Source organism: Xiphophorus hellerii, chromosome 5 (assembly GCF_003331165.1).
Source record: "Xiphophorus hellerii strain 12219 chromosome 5, Xiphophorus_hellerii-4.1, whole genome shotgun sequence".
NCBI lineage: Eukaryota > Metazoa > Chordata > Actinopteri > Cyprinodontiformes > Poeciliidae > Xiphophorus > Xiphophorus hellerii.
Window position 1 is genome coordinate 34,205,753 of NC_045676.1, and position 20,031 is coordinate 34,225,783.

Genomic DNA, 20,031 nt, shown 5'->3' on the forward strand with positions numbered 1-20,031 from the left:
TGCTCAACTGGACAACTCCTTTGGACAACTCCTTCAGTGACGATGTGTTGCAAAGCAGGTGCACAAAGGAGCGTTATAGAACCTTTATTTTCTTTATCCTTTATTTCCTCTCTGTATGATTGCATTCCCTAAGATCCTTGTCCCTAAAGATCAATTTAATCATCTCTTCTTTGTTTCCCTTTTTAAACATTGATCATCAGCATACACACTGGATATGTAGACCAGACTAAGGTAATTACATGTCAACACTATGAAAGTTTGCTGATTAAAGAAAAATTGGCAGTAAAGCACCCAATTAAGCAACACTCATGTTTATTGTGAGAGCTGATGGCCATACTGACATTTTCAAACTGCCACCTCACTTCCTGTTGTGGAGGCGGGAATATGTTTCAGATGTCTCTCACACACACAAACACACCCCTGCACTGCCTTAGATTGCCTCTTAATCTATGAACAAGTCAGACGTTGGTGTTCACACTGTGTGTTCCTGAAAAAATTTTAAAACACTGAGAAAACAGTGTCTGTGTTCACAACGGACCAAAAAAATGAAGCTTAGCATTCCTGCCGATTCATCAGCCATCCACTAATTTAATCAGAGTGGGTGATGGTGGGTGTGTAGGGGTGTGTGTGTAAGCGTATTTGTCTGGGCTAAATGAAATCTAAATCTATGAAAAATGAAATCAGCTGTTTCCAATTATGCTCTTATTGACTGTTATGCAAGGTCTGGATGAAGAAGCTCATCAACATTTGGATGCATACCTGAGTTTGGGTCAGCTTTATGCTCTGGATGTGAGGGAATATTAGATGAGTTTCCTTTCGTTGGGAAGATTTTAATTTAGTCTGGTGGGTTCCCACACCAAACACCTGAAGAAAAAGAAGTTAAAGTGATGGGCTTACTGTACTTCAGATAAACACTGAAATACAAAAAAACCCATTTACTTAGAAAGTCACCAGAAAATTGTAAAACTTGAATAAATTAAGATCAGATGTATTCTCTGTTGGAAGTTCAATTGGTAAGTAGGAAATCTTGAGAGCTAGAGGGATGGCAGGTACATTGGCATGTTATAGATAAACACAGAACTGTGCTAAAATGAGATAAAGGCTAAAAAAAATTCAAGCTAATTTAAACAAAAGCAATCAAACCAATGTACACTTAATGAAAATTCTGTTATTTAAATCTAAGGAAAGTCAAAATATGTACAGCAACTTAAAAAGGGATTTTTTTTTTAAAATTAAGTATTTTATTGCCATTTTTCTGACAGACCAACATTTAATAAGTGCAGTGTGAATTTAATTAACATCTCTAAGAATTTTCAACAACAATCAACAATTAATCACATAATTTAAAATGAACTTCATAATTTCCATTTAATTGATTAATATTTTTTGAAGGACATCATAATCCATTTTATTTGTAGTTTGTGTTGTGTGGTTTTTATTTCCATTTTATTTATTGTTGTTGGTGGTTGTGTTTTATTTTTGGATATTTAAAATATCTTCCAGTTCCAGTGTTACGTGTTTTTTTTACAAAATAAAAGTTTATTGGTCTTTTAGAGAACAATCTTGCATTATGGTGTCCTTGTTAATACATTACTTGAAAATGGTTTCAAAACAACAATACTATGATTTACCGTAACAATTACTGGGACAATTTATCATCCAGCAAAATGTGTTATTGTGACAGGTCTACTGATTAATCTGTCGTACAAACTAAAATTTAGTGTAGCCAACTGCCTCCAGAAAACAGCCAAGCAAAAAATATAGTCTAGTCCCCAACCTTTTTAGTCGCGCGGACCGGTCAGCCCTTCGCAATTTTGCTGTGGACCGGGGGGTGGGGTGCGCGCATCGTAAGTATCAAGTCCGATGCTGTTTGGGGGGGGGGGTGCGGTGCGCGCGCGCGCAGTACTCCGATACTGTTTTGTTACTCATTCTGCTGCAAGTTGGCTCAATTTTGACGCGCAAGACGTAACCGGTAAAATCCAGTTTAGGATTTTCAAAATAAAAGATCCGGAAGTAGTTCATTATTTCTTGCGCAGCCCGGTAACAATTAGTCCGCGGACCGGGACCACTGGTCTAGAATACAATACACTGGCATATTGGATTCTTAGGATAAATCCAGATTGCGTGCAAATATAGGACGTTTGCTAGAGAGCATTAAAGAATAGCTTCATGAAAACCAAGGAAGGTAGCAGTTGGATCAGGGAGGACCCTATGGAGATGTTTAAAGCAGGATTAGATTGGCTTATAGAACCAAGTCCTAACCTTCAGCTATGTCACGGAGCAAAGCTGATTCATAAGTAAATGCCTTCCTTCTTCAACTGCTACCCCCGCGACCCGACCCCGGATGAAGCGGGAAAAAATGGATGGATGTTTTTTATGTTGTTTGTTTTGGATCTTTAAAATGTCTTCCAGTTCCAGTGTTAAATGTTCTTGTATTATTATCCCTTTTCCATTATATTGCATGGAAATTGTTTCTAAGCAACAATAGTATCGTTTATCACAATAACTTCTGGGACAATTTATCGTCCAGTAAAATTTGTTATCGTGACAGGTATAGTAGGACTGCAGGACTCAGTGGTGCTGCATATAAATGTAAGTCACAATATGAATCTCTCTCCTTGCAAATAAATGTAAAAAAAAAAAAGTACATAAAAAAAGCATAGGTGTTTTTTTGTTTTTTTTAGACTTTACAATTATGAATTACATTTTATTGGTATGCCACATAAAATTCTAATAAGACACAGGAATCTGTGGTCTAAACAGTCCAGTATGTGGAAAACTTTTGCAAGGTTTGATAATGCTGGATTATACCACACTCAAAAAAAAAACCCCCAGAGGGAGAGGTTATTCATATACTGACCTGGTACGAAAGCAGTCCATGGGCTGATGTGTTTATAAATAATGTGTTTTCTGCACTGCCCTCCTCAGATGGGAGGAAAATTAGTTTAAAAGATGCCTTCCCCTTCGGTGGTATGACCTACAGCACAAAAAGAACATTTCGAAACCCTTCAGTAAAACACAAATCATTGAAACAATAACAAACACTGGTATTTGTGAACATACTTACTCTTCTGTGAAAGGAAGGTATGTAAAATTGCCTGCTGGATGGAAACATCGACAGCACGGTCACAGGAACTTCCTGGCTGGGGTTGTGTATATATATGGTTTCAGCTCTTGGCAACCCCAGCGGCCTGTAGACAGCAGAGTATTAAGATCAGCATGGAAAACATTCATCCCGAATACACTGAGGTCAGCTGAAATAAGGCGGAGCAAAACATCCAAAAGAGGCAAATCATAAAGTTCCTTTCACACAAATTCTAGCAGTTCATTTATGGCTTCTGCTTCACAATGTGACACAAATTACATGTTATATGTATTAGGTCAACATTTTTTTTTATATCCCAGTAAAAAAAAAATTAAAAATCCCATGTTAATGTTCATAAGACAAAGCATGTCTTTTTATCATTAGTCAGTATAACAAAACAAAAATGTTTTGAAATAGAAACCATTTGCATACTCTAGATCAGTGGTCCCCAACCTTTTTCTTACCGCGGACCGGTCAAGATTTGGCAATTTTGCTGCAGCCAGGGACCGTCAGATAATGCTTCTGCATGTTGGCGTTCCAGCTAAAGTCTTTTTTTTTTTTGCCCCAATTTTCCCTTTACGACAATCTTACAACGTCCTACAGTGAGTGGTGTGTTGAATATGCCCGAACTAAAATCAGGCATATTCAACATTGTCTTGGCCCGATTTAGCAGCCTGACTGGGAGCGAGAACGCAGCCTGTTGAATGTGACAGGTAGCCAATCAGAAAGCGCGATGACGTAAGAATGGAGGGAATCCCAAACAGTTCACATGGAAACTGAGAGTCCGGTCGACATCAGAGGTGATATGTGGAAATGTTTATTACTATATGTAAAGGTCATTTTATATATGTTTATTATATAAAATAATATATTTTATTATATTAAAATAATATATATTCATATATATTATATATATTCATAAATAATATATATTCATAATAATACATATTCATATATATAAAATATGAATATGTATATATGAAATATACATATTCATATTTTAACTGAATATGTTTATTCAGTTAAAAATGTTAAAACATAACTCACCTTCAAATCATAGTGCAGCAAATAGAGCGGCTGCTCCCGCCATCTTTTATCAAACGACTTTTCTATTTGTCACGTCTTTTATCGTTTAAAATGAGTCCACAAACTATCACTGCTGCTTTTACATCGTAATCTGTGTTTGATTATTCTAAATTCACGTATGGTATTGTTGGGGGTTTTACTGGATTTTCCTCTGGAGTCGGGATGTTCGCGAGTGGAATCGGTTCGTGTGGTGTGTTGCTCCTGCCGTGTGGCTGGACACACGAACCGACTGAACCTGTTGGATTTTTATCGGCTCGTGTCGTGTGTGGTCACAAAATCGGCCGACAATCCTTAAATCGTGCCGTGTGAACCAGACCTAAAACTCACAAGCTCTACTCCTCTACTCTCGACCACTGCCCTAACGCTCTCTGACTCGGGTCGCTATGGTAACGTTTACATATCCCTTCGAAATAAGATACAGATGCGCCACAAAAACGAATATTTTACTTTCGCGAAAATTTTAACTTACGATAACGACTAATGGGAGCCCTGAGCTTATTTCTCTGCAACGAGATGGTTTCATCTGGGAGCGATGAGAGACAATGACACCCGAAGTGTTGCTTATGCACAGGGTGCTTGGTCTCTACGTGGCGAAGCAGTTTGAAGATTTCATTCCCTCATTAACGAGCCGGTCACCATATCATGCAGAGCGGGCTTGGAATGTGGGAATCACCTACCGGTCCGGGATAAATCCATTCTCCTGTCTCTTCTCTGGGCCTTTTCGGCTCGCAAAGAAACTTTCCAAAGACATCTGATATGTTTCTTACTCATTTTGCTGCTTGTGGGCTCAATGCTGGCGCGCAAGATGTAACCGAGAGAGTCCGGTTAAAGGATTTTCAAAATAAAAGCTCCTCCAGACTCACATAATACGTAAAACGGAAATATTTAATTGTTTCTTCCCTGGCCCGGTACCAATTGGTCCACGGACCGGTACCGGTCCACGGCCCGGGGGTTAGGGACCACTGCTCTAGATTAGGGGCCTCAAACTTTAGTCCTCGAGGGCCGCTGTCCTGCAGTTTTTAGATGTGCCACAGGTACAAAACACTGGAGTGAAATGGCTTAATTACCTCCTCCTTGTGTAGATCAGTTCTCCAGAGCCTTGCTAATGACCTAATTATTCTATTCAGGTGTGGTGCAGCAGAGGCACATCTAAAAGTTGGAGACAGCGGCCCTCGAGGACCGGAGTTTGAGACCCCTTCTCTAGATGCAACTCTTCAGCTATGAGCAGTGCACATTTCACCTGAATGAGCTGGTGGTGTCAGAAGTAAAAGCATATACAAGATTAAGCAGAAAAGGAATGCTTATAAAAAACACTTATGAGATCAGGACTGAGGTCATCTCTCTGGGCTAGGCCAGTCTGTTACGCTGCGACACTCAGACAAATGATTCACTACCAATAAATACCGTCTGCTCTGCAAGCATACTACGCTGAATAAGCCTAAACGTTCTACCATTTGCACTATGAAACTACCATACATTAATCCATACAGCAGCAGTGCCTGAATTAGACAAAATTAAAGAACAGTGGCAGCTGAGATGGGATTGAGAATAACTGAGTCACAGTGGCAGCAGGCAACAATATGTATTAGACATGGCTTAATACAATTTAAGGTTGTCCATAGGCTCCATTTGTCAAACAGTAAACTTGCAAAGTTGTTTCCAGGGTCAGAAGAGGCTTGCCCAAAATATAAAAGCGAGAAAGGAACACTTGGACATATATTCTGGGATTGCCAAAAACTGCAGGCTTTAGGTTCCTGTCTGAGTCGTGGAATATTAATATTCCCCCAAACCCTCTCACTGCAATATTTGGGGTTGTTCCTCTGACATGCGGTGTGTCCATCTGGCATGCTTCAGCTGTAGCCTTTTCCACACTGATTGCCCGTCGACTCATACTCTTATGGATTGAGGACTTGCTTTCAAATCTGTTGAACAACAGAGGCATGTTGTGCATGGTTCTGCCAACACATTTTACAAAATATGGCATATTGAGAGACTCCCAGTCAATTCAGCATAAAGTCAACCCAAGATTTGTGGGCTTTTTCCCCTTTGGTTTGCTTTGTTTCTATATCTATGTAAAAGATGTATGGATTTGAATGCATTAGTTAGGGATTTATTTTGCTGAAAATATAATAAAAATATTCAAATAGAGAAACTACCACATCTCCCCTAATATTCATCTGCTAGTCAGATACAACAAAGGTAGTCAAACATTTCTGGGTGTATATTATTTATTATGTAGTGTTTCTGGTTTTTAGATTTAATTTTTCTGGAATACAGGTGTATAGCAATACAATTACAGTCTCCACTTTTGGTAGTGGGGTTCAAAACAGAAAGTACAACTGCTGTTCCACGAATACTGTTGTTGGCCTGCAGTATTTCTAACTTCAGAGCTATGAATTTTAGCTGAGCTCATGTAGGACAGGTTTTTACTAAATATGTTTCCAGTTTAAAATACACTTGTCTCATTCAGTACATCAGCATTTTTTGCATTGCAGAGTAAAAGTTTAAGAAAACTTAAAATGAATTTACATAATTTCAAAACAGCATTCAATACTTCTCTTTTACACTTTCCTATTATTGCCAAGCAATATGGGAATCATAGAAAAGTGTGTAGAAAGCCATGCAACAGACTTGTCATCAGACATTTTAAGTTTGAACTGAACTGTTCTCACTTCCTGTTTGTCTCTGAGTGTGACTTTACTTTCATTTTAGGGAACTCCATCACGGCCTGCATGAGAATGAAACCTGGACATCGAGTTCAGTAAATCTAGATTTTAGATTTGAATAAAATATCTATTTAAAAATCATATCTAATATCATAGCGTTTTCACGGACATGTTAATTATCTTATTTGTAATCCATTTAAGTAAGGGTTAGTACTTCTTCAAAACATGACATGTATTTCTAATAGTATGTTAATAGTCTTTAGTAGTCAGCTGACCTGCAGTAATTCAACTGTTCTGACAATTCTTACATAAAATGGAAACCACAAGATTGATGAGTGGGACACTCATTTCCCTAAAGCAATTATATGTAGTTGTGAAAACATTTGTCCAGCATTGCTGAGATTTGGGGTGCCTAGCTTCTGCATTCTAAATACATTATATAAATCATTTGAATTATTTCTTATGTTCAACAGGATGGACAAGAAAATGTTGTCAGCCTGCAGAATTGGGTTCCGTGTATTTTCAAACAGTTCTTTTTTCGTTTGAAATTAAAAAAGAAAAACGAAAATAGATTCGCTTGTTTTTCGTTTATCAAACCAAAATTGGAAATCGGATAACGGCTCGTCTCTGCTCGTTATTTGATTTCCCATTTAGTGAACAAAATGGAAATGGAAAAAACGGATAACGAGCGATCAATTTCGATTTACATGATTTCATTTTTGACAAGTCTGCTGACCCTGAAGTTCTCTCTGCCAGAGGTAAGTACACTATTAATTTGTCACAAAAAATTGTTTTTAGATGTTTTTAGGCAAGAAAGTAGTCCTCATAGCTTCATCTATCCACTTAGTGAATCCAAAATTAGGCTTCTTTGAAATGTGCTCCGGAGGTTTTGGAGCAACATAGCTCCGATTGGCCAAGAGGCTCCAGGCTCAGCGGGCGGCTGGAGTGTGTCTTACCCGCAAACTGCAGCCTGATCTTGGCAAGTCACTGAAGATATTTTGCACAGTGTTTTCTTCCAATTCCAGTTACTAATATTCCCTTCCTCATGGATGTTTTCAAGTTTGTAAATACGTATAATTTTTTTTGTTGTATGTGAAATATATTCTTGGCTTCAATTGACTTCTGAAGTGCAGTGTGAACTTTTTTTAAAATTATTTTTTATTGTTTCAGACAGGTAGCTCTTCAGGAGAGGCCTCAGCTCCAGGTCTGGATGGAGCTTCCCGAATCTCCCAGTGATCCTCTTCCTCCTCCTGACATTGTCTTCTTCACCGTTTCATATACTTAAATTAAAAGAACATTTGTTCATAATTCCTCAAACATGGGCTGAATATCTGCTTGTTTGTTGTTCTAATAAATTCATTTTTATGAATACATTTTATTAATGTTTATTTTATAAGATATGAGTTTACAATCTGATGATAATAAGAGAAAATAAGTTTGGTAAGTGTCTAGTAAGTATTGTAAATAAATCATCCAGTTATAAAGCACCAACTGGCTAGATACAGGTTGATAAAATTTTTATATGAAATAATGCTTTTGTTTCTTGCTTATAAAGGAATAATGGAAAGAATCAACTCAAAAGTTGTTTATTATGTTTAATCGAGACCAATAATTTATAAGCAAATATCATGAAGGAAACAAAGGTTTTCATATTTTGTTGGACAGTCATACTTCACTGATAAAAGTGTGAAAAAGTATCATGTGGTGATAAACCACAGAAGAGGATTATAGGACCCCATAACATTTAGCTAACACCAGCATTATTATTTCTTTAGATTAAAGTCAGAATTCTGAGAGAAAAGAAAATCTGAATTTTGAGATTAAAGTCAGAATTCTGACTTTTTTCCATGGCCCTAATTGTCTTCCTAGATAATCATTTATTAAGCTAAGCTTTTAATAATCTCATAACATTGGCGCATAATTTCAAACTTTTCCTCCTTGGTAGATATGGGAAATAGCTACATTTTTAGTGCATATTTTGGATAATCATACTTTTTTCCAGGCGTGTTTGTGACAACATTTTATAATTGGTAAATGTGAGGCAAAAATTTGTGGTGGTAGAGGGCCGCACTGGGTTAAATTCAGAGAATGTTTTCTGTCTGACGTGAGTTTCAAACCAACTCCAGGTCACTTCTTTGTTCAATCAATGATTGGTTTATTTTTAGAGTTTCTTGGTTTGAACGATGAGACAAAGACTGAGACACAGTCTGACAAGGTCAATAATGCATAAGAACTAACATAATTTTATTACTGTTGACGTAAAACGGTCAACAGAAATCATGACGCGTACCCAACTTCCTGATACACACGAACCAGTGCGCCATTCATACCTGGTGACGGTCACGCCCACCTCGACACACCCACCACCTAAGTGTCAAAGCCACGTGCTCACCTGTCACGTATTTAATTCATATGGCTCTTACAACTGGTATGCTAATGCTATTCATAAAGGAAACACTTAAAAAACTGTAGGGTTTGAATGACTGGTAGAATGTTCTTGTCGCAGTTTGAGCGTCTTGAATTGTAGTTTTTAACCTAGAGCAGATTAAAGACTCTCAAGGTTGTAAAAAATTGGGTGGACTAGGCCATTAACCATTTACTGAATCGGAAGTTACATTCAGAAGCCAAGCTTAGCTTTGAATACAAAACGAAGGTAGAATATAAGCTCTGTGGAGGTAGATATCATTATGAAATTAATTATACTTGCATTAATTGCTGCTTTGGACGAGTGTTTAAAGTGTGCAGGGCAGAGAGAACTTCCGAGTCAGACCACTTGTCAAAAATGAAATCATGAAAAATCGAAATTGAGCGCTCATTATCCATTTTTTCCATTTCCGTTTTGTGAACTAAATGGGAAATCGGAAAACAAGCTGAGGCAGTTCGTTTTTTCGTTTGAAATGAAAAATGAAATAAATAAATAAATAAAAAAATAGACTCGCTTTTTTTAAACCAAAATCGGAAATCAGATAAAAGCTCAGCTCGGTTCGTTATCCGATTTCCCATTTAGTGCACAAAAGGAAAATGGAAAAAACGGATAACGAGCACTCGAGTTCGATTTTCATGATTTCATTTTTAACAACTAGTCTGACCCAGAAGTTCTTTCTGTCCGGCTTACACAGGGTATCACATATAAACATTCTATAGTCTGCAGACAGACCATCTTGATCGTTTCACGCTGTATACTGTAGTATTTTCTGCCCACCACAAATCAGTTTAAGTAATGTTCCTATGAGAAACAAATAATACCGGACATCTGGTTAAACGAGAAAATTGGTTACCCTGACTTTTTAGCTAATTTTTTTTATTTTGAAAGGGCAGAGCTCAGGGCGTTACTTTCTACACTAGCCTGCTGCCATGCCTCCCATAGACATTTGTCTTTGATACCTGCCTTATCTCCTCCGGACCTGGGCAAGATGGCCTCCATTATACTGCATCAGCAGCAGTGGTAAATAGAAGTGAGTACACTATTAATTTGTCACAAAAAGTAATTTTAAGATGTTTTTGGGCTAGAAAGTAGCCATCACAGGTTCATCTATGCAATTATTTCATGCAAAATTAGTCTTATTTGAAATATGCTCCAGAGTTTTTGGAGCAGCGTAGCTCCGCTAATGGGGCCAGGCGGCTCCAGGCTCAGAGGGCGGGTGGAGTGTGCCTTCTTTGCTGCCTGTTATCTGTTTGTAGCGGCTAAAAGTGTGATATGAAGTGTTTCATGTGTTTGTATATGTGCTGTTTGATAAATGTATCAAAATATAAAATTCTTCTCTAGAGAGTTCTGAAAATATTATTTTCAGAATATTTTAAGAGAATATTCTTAAGATATTTTTTTTGGCGCCGGCACAGCTGGCTGCTTGCAGACGCAGCTCCCGTCGTGTGTGTTAATCTGTGTATATTTGCTGTAACCGATTAAGGATCCATGCTTAAAGAACCCATAGATCATCAGTTAAGCTTTCCACAATGGCTGGATGTGGTTCTGTCGCTGTTCTCCGCGTTCTTCTGCTACTTTTTCTACTCTTTGTTACGGAGAACCTCGCCGAACGGAGTAGCGGCATTGTTTACTCGCGTGAACAGCTGATTGCGCTGTGTAAGCCTCTGCTGCTGCCCGGAGACAGGCCTGTGGTCCCAGAGGAGACGACGGGACTGCAGGTTTGGAGTTAAACGGAGGGAGAAGAGGAGACGGCACAAACCAGCGGTACCGGTGATTATTGTGGGGAACGTGAGGTCTTTGGGGAATAAGACGGACGAACTCACGGCGCTGGTTAGGACCCAGAAGGAGTACAGGGAATGCAGTATCTTCTGCTTCACGGAAACCTGGCTACACTCGTTTATTCCGGACTACAGCGTGGAGGTCCCTGGATTTTCCTTGGTGCGGGGGGACAGGGACTTTTCCAAGAGTCGGAAGAAGAAGGGCGGCGGGATTGCACTTTATGTGAGTGAGAGGTGGTGTAATCTCGGTCATGTTAACGTGAAGGAACAGATTTGTAGCCCGGACATTGAACTTCTGGCTGTGGGAATGCGGCCGTATTATTTACCGAGGAAGTTTACGTCCGCCATTTTGATCGCTGTTTACATTCCCCCATCAGCTGATGCAGCGGTGGCCTGTGACGTCATCAGCTCTACCGCACCCAAACTCCAGACTCAACACCCGGACGCCTTCATGGTCATCACAGGTGACTTTAACCATGCCTCATTGGACAAAACTCTACACAACTTCCAGCAGTATGTTGACTGTCCCACCAGGGAAAACAAAATGCTGGATCTCCTGTATGCTAATGCCAAAGATGCATACAGCGCCACAGCGCTGCCCCCCCTTGGCAGGTCGGACCACATCTTGGTAAGGATGACTCCCAAGTATGTCCCTCGAGTGAGTAGGCAGCCTGTGCGCATCAGGACGGTGAGGAGGTGGACACAGGAGGCAGCTGAGGCACTGCAGGACTGCTTTGGGTCGACAGACTGGGATGTGCTCTGTGGGCCTCATGGGGAGGACATCGACAACATGTCTGACTGCATCACGGAATACATCAGATTCTGTGAGGACACTGTCATGCCAGCCCGGACCGTGCGCTGCTTCTCCAACAACAAACCCTGGATTACCAGTGACCTGAAGGCACTTCTAAACAAAAAGAAGATGGCTTTCAGGTCTGGAGATAAGGAGGAGCAGAGGAGAGTCCAGTGTGAACTCAGAGAGACACTGAGGACATGCAAGGACAACTACAGGAGGAAGCTTGAGTCCGAGCAGAACAGTGTGAAAGATGTGTGGAAAGGTTTGAAGCAAATCGCTGGGTTGAAGGGGAAGGACACACAGACATCTGGGAGCCTGGATAGAGCAAACCAGTTTAACCAGTTTTTCAACAGGTTTAGCTCACCTCCTGCTACTCCCCTACCACCACCATCCCCCCACACATCCACACTGCCCCAAGTTGTTCAAACCACCTACCGGCATTCTCCTGCACACCACCTCTCCTTCAGCCCCCCATCCCCCTCCTCCCCCATCTCCACTGCAGAAAAAAACACCTACCCCAAGCTAACGGTGACTACAGGCCACTACAGGTTAAGAGACAGTTGGAGCGATTACACCAGGGGAAGGCTGCAGGACCTGATGGTATTACAACACGGATCCTGAAGACCTGCTCCGGCCAGCTGTCCCCTGTACTGGCACACATGTACAACCTGAGCTTGAGGCTGGAGAGAGTCCCGCTGCGGTGGAAGACATCACATGTGGTTCCTGTTCCCAAGAAGTCAAGGCCATCCAACCCAGAGGACTACAGACCAGTTGCTCTCACATCTCATGTGATGAAGGTCATGGAGAGACTGGTCCTGACCCAGCTGAGGCCTAGGGTGAGGACATTTCTAGACCCCCTGCAATTTGCCTACCAGCCCCTCTTAGGAGTGGACGATGCCGTCATCTTCCTGCTGCAACGAGCACTTTCGCACCTGGATGGTGGAGGAGACACTGTGAGAATCACATTCTTTGATTTCTCCAGTGCCTTCAACACCATCCAGCCTCTGCTACTGGGTGAGAAGCTGCGGAGGATGGGTGTCAACGACTCAGTGATCTCCTGGGTTACTGACTACTTGACAGGCAGGCCACAGTTTGTCCGTCTGGGCAGTGTCCTGTCTGATGTGGTGGTCAGTGACGTAGGAGCTCCACAGGGAACTGTGCTTTCTCCCTTTCTCTTCACCTTGTACACCACTGATTTCCAGTACAACTCTGAGTCATGTCACCTACAGAAGTTTTCTGATGACTCAGCGGTTGTCGGGTGTATAGGGATGGAGGGGAGGGGGAGTACAGGACACTGGTGGACAGCTTTTTGGAGTGGTCTGAGCAGAATCACCTGAGGCTCAACATTAGTAAGACCAGAGAGATGGTGATTGACTTCAGAAGGAAGAAGATACCTTCACGGCCACTGAAGATCAAAGGGGAAGTGGTGGAGGAGGTGGAGGATTACAAATACCTGGGAGTTGTAATCGGCAACAGACTGGACTGGGCATCTAACACTGACGCTGTGTGCAAGAAGGGGATGAGCAGACTCTATTTTTTAAGGAAGCTGAGATCCTTCAAAGTGTGCAGCAAGATGTTGGAGACCTTTTATCACAGTGTTGTTGCCGGTGCCATCTTCTTTGCTGCTGTGTGTTGGGGAAGCAGCATCAGAGCCAGCGACTCTAATAGACTAGACAAAATCATCAGGAAAGCTGGCTCTGTACTGGGACTAAGGCTGGAGTCCCTGGAAACTGTGGTGGAGAGGAGGACACTGAAGAAGGTTCTGTCTATTATGGACAATAAACAGTACCCTCTCCACCACATAGTGGACAGACAGCGGAGCACCTTCTCACATAGACTGCTCCAACTCCGTTGTCGTAGGGACAGATACAGGAAATCCTTCCTGCCACATGCCATCTCACTGTACAATAAAAGCTAAATCATTGTTCTGCACTAATCAGTCCGATTTTGCACAACTGCACTGTGGCACACTTGCTGTACATATATTTACATATACATATCTGCTTTTATTTTAATCTTTGCAAGGACTGCTCTTAAGTTGTTTTTATATTAACAGCATTCATATTTTTACAATTTATAGCATTTTATATTTTATTTTTATTTTATCTACAACTACTACTCAGTGGTAGTTGTTATTGTGTCTTGTCTCTATGCTGTAAATGCGAAGTAATTTCCCTGCTGGGATGAATAAAGTACTTCTATTCTATTCTATTCTATTCTATTCACCACAGTGTTTTCTTCCAATACCAATTACTAATATTCCCTTCCACTAAATTGTTTTAGTTTGTAAATTTATATTAAGAAAAATATTTGTGTGTGTGAAATAAGCACTTCCCTTTGATTGGCTTCTTACGTGCTGTGTGAACTTTTTAAATTATTATTTACTTTTATTATTTTAGACAGGTGGCTCTTCAGGAGAGGCCTCAGCTCCAGGTTTGGATGTAGATTCCCAGAATCTCCCAGTGATCCTCTTCCTCCTCCTGACATTGTCTTCTTCACTGTCTCATCTTTTAATACTTATATACTGTTATACTTATATTATAGGAATATTTCTTTCCGTATTATTACTGTATTTATTTTACATCTAAGATAAATATTTCCCAAATAAGGTCTATTTTTATAACTAGCCGTAGTTCCCTTTAAGAAGGAGGGGCCCTGATTTCTGAAACTACAATTCTGCTGGATATGATGTCATAATCTCCATCAGGGATCAAAACAAATGGGTGCTATCAATTTTATGAGGGGTAGATATTATTGCATTTGTTGAAGTTTGGATATCTTGTCATGTCTCCAATCAATGATGACTGTAACTGTAGCTCAGCAAAACTTACTGTGTCCCAAAATCCAACACTGGGGGCTGAATATGCAGAGGCATCCCATTCTCTTGCGTATATGGAGAGGAACTGTTAAAAAAAAAACACACACAAAAAGTGTTAAACATAAAGTATTTATGGTTAGCTTTAAGAATCAGTTTCACACTTGAAAGAGACCAAGTAACTCACATTTGACCTGCCACTGATGTGTCTCTGAGCAATGCAGGTAGTCATAGAACTGAGTTAGTTAGCAGGTCTAAATGTTAGCTCTGTGTTACTAGCTTTTCCTTTGAGAATTGAATTACCCTGGACAGCTCACTAGTTCATCACATGACAACACAGATACACAAAGGACAAACAACCACTCACTCCTAAACAATTTAGACAGACACAATCCATTAACACATTTGTCTGTGGCAGCTGAAGGAGGAACAGCTTGTCCTGCTCCCTCCCGTCCTTACTGGTAACTTTGCCTGAGTTATTTTTAAAGTGACAGTTTTTATAGTTATATTTACATTATCGACATCATAACTGGATTACTTCAAACCTAAGGACTGGGGGATTTTCTTACTTTTATTTTTACCTTACTTTTCTTCATCTCCAAGTTGAACCAGGACAAAATGCCTCCGGCCGACCCCAAGGACATTAGCAGTATTATACAACGACTTCAGACTATAGAAAGGAAGATCAAACTGCTGGAGGTGAACTTTGAAATCAACGCTAACTGTGGAAATGAGACAACTCTTCCTCAAATCAATGGAGAGGTTGTAGGCCTTGCATCAAGCAGCTCACCCTGGAACGCTTTGGGTGCCAAGCCGAAGCAAAAGTCTCACACCGCAGATCCGATGAGGCGACTGACAGGGAGAACCCCTCACCTGGACGAATCAGCGTGGCCGGCTCTGAGCCCAAACCCACCTTCAACCTCAACACCTGCTCCACCAAAGAAAAATAAACAAACAGCTGCAACCAAAACGGTTCCACCGACCCCGCTCCCAAGGACAAAGTGACTAGCCCGAGCCTCAAAACATTCTGACTCACTGAAAAACAGATTTTCTGTACTCCAGCCTGAGCCTCTGAGTGAAACCTCGCCTTCAAACATCAACAATGAGGCAAGAATCACATCCACCCCCAAAGCCCCAAAGGACAAAGCGACCACCAGGAAAACGAAAGGTATGCCAACAGTGCTTATTGTTGGAGATGAGGCAGTAAATTGAATCAGTCACATTTGCAATCCCAAGAAAACGAGAGTGATTTCTTTTCCTGGTGACACTGTATCTGATTTAACTCGTAAAGTTCTTTCGCTAACCACTGATCAGCCAGATATTGAGTCTTTACTGTAGATGTGCATGTTGGAGCCAACGATCTGGCAAAGCAGAAATCTGAGATTCTGAAAAAGGACTTTAATATTCTTCTGAACACTATGGGAAAGTTAAAAATGAAGTTAATTCTCAGTGGTTCAATTCCATCACCTCAATGGGGAGACGAAAAACACTCCAGGCTGGACATGATAAACAAATGGCTGATTAAAACCTGCTCTGCCAGCTCAGTGACCTTCATCGATAACTTCTGGATCTATTGGCAGCGCTTTCACCTTTTTGGAAGAGGCGGACGAAATCTTAATAAACATGGGACAAAGCTACTCACTGCAAACCTCTTTCATTTTATCAACAAGGACAGCAATTTGATCATCGCTTCAGAAGAACAGGCTCAAGGATGTCTGACTAGGATGGAACCCTCCGCTTATCAGGAGCAACCAGTTTCGAAACAAGCTGATACAACATCGACTGAAGACAGAGCGAGTGGTTCCCTTCCTCCTTCCCCCCTCCCTCTCTGCTCACCCACTAATTCACAGGATTCACAAGATACACATGAAGAAATGTCTTCTGGACCGGAGTTTCTTAAATTTACAGATGGAATGAATCAACAGGTTTTACTTGGGACGTCTCTCCTTAGCGCTCACATAGCAGACCTCACTTCATTTAAGCCACCTGACTCTAACTTCCCAGAGGATCCATCACTCTGCGTTTCTTGAGGTCTGAGGCCGGGGTCCAGATTTTATCTTTACACCCGTCTTACTCCAGAATGTGTCTGGCCCCCCGGCACTGCAGAACAGGACATTACCTGTCCGGATCACTACAAGAAAATTTACAAAAAACAGAAACATAAAATACAGCGGACCTAATCCAAACCATAGACTGTTCCCCTGCCTAAAGGGGACTGAAGAACTGACTGAAGACTGAAGAACTCTTGGCCTCCAAGTCACTTAAACTAGCTCTTTTAAATACAAGATCTCTCTGTGCTAAAGCTCTATTAATTAATGATTTCATCACTGAGCATAATATCGATGTTATGTTTCTGACAGAAACATGATTAAATGGGGGGCGCTAGTGAGCACCGTATGGAGTAGACGTGTTTTTCTGGGCTCCTCACCACTTAAAAGTAATTTCTTATTTATTTTGATTTTCCACTCATATTTCGGTACCCCTGTGCTTCGACCATCTGTCTTGACATTGAAGATGACTAAACCCAAGGCGGATAAAGGAAAGAAGCAAGATAAGGCTTCAGAAGAGACGATGGAGCAGCACGTGCTGGGGCTAGCTAAGCAAGCTACAACCGTGGCGGGCGCTGATTCAGAGTGTGAGCATGATGCGGGATCCTCTACCGTCCTCGCGGCAATAAATAACATGAATAAGATAATGAACGATAGATTTAATGATCTTGAAGCAACTCTTGCTTCGACCCAAGCAACGTTATTAAACCTTGTTGACCGGATTAAAGAGGTGGAAGATGCTGCATCCAATCACGAGGGCCGCCTTTCCAAGCTGGAGGGGACCTGTGCTAGGATCCAGGCAGAGAACGAGGCTCTCCGCGTGAAGGTGATCGATCTTGAGGCTCGGTCCAGGAGGCAGAATATTAAAATTATTGGGTTGCCGGAAAAGATCGAGGATGGACGTCCTAGAGATTTTCTGATGAAGTTCATTCCGGAACTGCTTGGTGTGGATCAGTTTCATACACAGCTGGAGGTGGACCGGGCGCATTGGCTGGGAAGCAGGCTGCCTGGTGATGGCGCGCGGCCGCGGGTAATGATAGCACAAATTCACTACTTCCATGTGAAGGAGACGATTCTTCGACTGGCCTGTCAACAGTTCCCCCTCAGTTTCAAGGGGAAGCCGATCTACATTTTCCCTGACTACCCAGCAGAGGTGATGAAGCAGCGGCAGGCTTTTGATGCGGTGAAGAAGCGGCTCCAGGATTCTGGAGCGAGGTGCGGGGTCCTGTATCCTGCGCGCTCACGGGTCACCATTGGCTCTACGGATAAGACGTTCTCCTCGCCGCGGGATGCAGAGATCTTTGCACAATCCTTACAAAGTCACTGAGTATCTGGAGGTTAGAGCCACTGTGGTATGTGCTCATTGTTTTGGGTCATTGGGGACCGGAATCACTTTTATAACAGCTGGATGTTTGTACCATAATCTCAGTCTGTCAAATTTGAGTGGATAGAGGAGCCTTTTTGCGGAGTTAGTTCGGTATTTGTATGGCCCATACGGCCCGGCTTCCTCTATTTTGCTATGTGGGGTTTTTATTCTCGCCTTGTTTGGGAAAGTGGGATGGGGGGAGGGGGGTAACTTTTTTGTTTGTTTTTCTTGTTCAAAAAGTATTTTACATGTTGCAATACACTGTCAGGCTAACACACGAGTGCTTTGAGGCCATTCTGTTGAAAATTTTCTGTGTACCATAACACCTCATTACAGGGCGGTGGCATAAACTTTACCAGTTGGAATGTCAGGGGTTTGGGGAATGTCCTAAAAAGGGCTAAAGTATTTTCTCACTTAAAGTCCTTATCAGCGGACATTGTATACCTTCAAGAAACACACATAAGACCAGGCAGGGAGAGGTTATTGAGATGCAGTTGGGCAAACCAAATTTTCCAGTCTACTTTTTCAGGTAAAGTTCGAGGGGTGGCAATTCTGATTCGTAGAACAGTTCCTTTTAGACATATTTCCACTGTGACTGACCCAAATGGTAGATTTATATTGGTAACGGGCTATTTATACTCCTTTCATGTCACGCTTCTTAATGTATATGGCCCTAATTTTGATGACCCGGGCTTCTTTAGAAAAATATTTAATTTGCTTCCTGACCTGGCTGATACTCATCTAATTTTGGGAGGGGATTTTAACTGTGTGCTAGACAACTACCTGGATAGATCAACTCGAACAAGGCAGCCTCCCTCCTCCTCCTCTGCGGTTTTGAACACCCTTATGACCTCAACAAATCTGGTTGATGCCTGGAGGCTGCAGCATCCGGTGGAGAGGGATTATTCCTTTTTTTTCAAATATGCATAAGTCCTATTCAAGAATAGATTACTTTCTTCTTGACTCTAAATTAATATCTAATGTAATATCTTCAAAATACCATACACTTTTAATCTCGGACCACTCTCCAGTCTCACTGACTCTCGACCTTAACCATAAGAAACAACAGTACTTCTGGCGCTTTCACAAATCCTTGCTATCAGAGGAGACATTTTGTAAATTCCTAGACGATAAAATTTCTGAATTCCTAGACACTAATTATACAAAAGATGTTACAGATTCTACTCTATGGGAAACTTTTAAAGTTGTGATCAGAGGCCATATTATTTCTTTCGAAAAGTTTCTGAAAAACAAAAGGCGAGAACGTCTCGCAGGAATTGAGACTGAATTGGCACGCTTAGAATTTAACTACAAGTCCTCTAATGACCCTATGACTTTACAAAACATTTTTGCTCTAAAATATGAATATAACACCATCCTGTCCAGACAGGTGCTTGATCAGTTGTTCAAAATTAAGCAGAAACACTTTGAGCTGAGTGATAAGCCCCATAGATTATTGGCTTGTCAACTGCGGGGTTTGCAGGCCAACAGGGCAATACATAAAATTAAGTCCAGGACAGGAAAAATTATAACTGATCCAAAAGGTATAAATGACTCCTTTAAAGAATATTATGAACGACTGTACATGTCTAAGGCAAAAGGAAATATCTCAAACTGGCTCAAAGATCTAAATCTCCCTAGGATGAGTGAAGTCGCTCGTGAGGCTCTTAATGCAGACATCACTGTGGAAGAGATCCTTGATGTAATTAAAGCATTCCCCAAAGCCAAAGTCCCAGGGCCTGATGGTTTTGGTACTGAACTTTATAAAAGATATGCCGAGAGGATTGCTCCTGTCCTTCGGAGGATGTTTACTCATTCTCTTGATTCAGGTAAATTTCCCCCTACCATGTATGAAGCCAATATAACTTTAATATGTAAAGAAAGCAGGGAGGAGACGGAGCTTTCATCATACCGCCCTATTTCATTATTGAATTCTGACATTAAAATCTTCGCTAAAGTACTGGCA

General features: G+C 41.2%; 1 protein-coding gene and 1 long non-coding RNA gene across 5 annotated transcripts in view; one reads left to right on the plus strand and one right to left on the minus strand.

The window, feature by feature from the left end:
- Positions 1-20,031, minus strand: part of tmem131l (transmembrane 131 like) — a 95,074-nt gene that overhangs the window by 35,424 nt on the left and 39,619 nt on the right. For all 4 annotated transcript variants that reach the window (XM_032563570.1, XM_032563569.1, XM_032563571.1 and 1 more), the window contains exons 4-7: positions 14,668-14,739; positions 3,068-3,191; positions 2,861-2,977; positions 760-864 (exon numbers count right to left, since the gene is read on the minus strand). In XM_032563570.1, coding sequence (XP_032419461.1) covers positions 760-864; positions 2,861-2,977; positions 3,068-3,191; positions 14,668-14,739 — 418 coding nt within the window. The remainder of the gene's footprint in view (positions 1-759; positions 865-2,860; positions 2,978-3,067; positions 3,192-14,667; positions 14,740-20,031) is intronic.
- On the plus strand, positions 710-11,280 carry LOC116720357 (uncharacterized). The gene is made up of 3 exons (XR_004339378.1): positions 710-721; positions 1,419-1,426; positions 10,654-11,280. It is a non-coding gene; the product is annotated as an uncharacterized LOC116720357 (long non-coding RNA).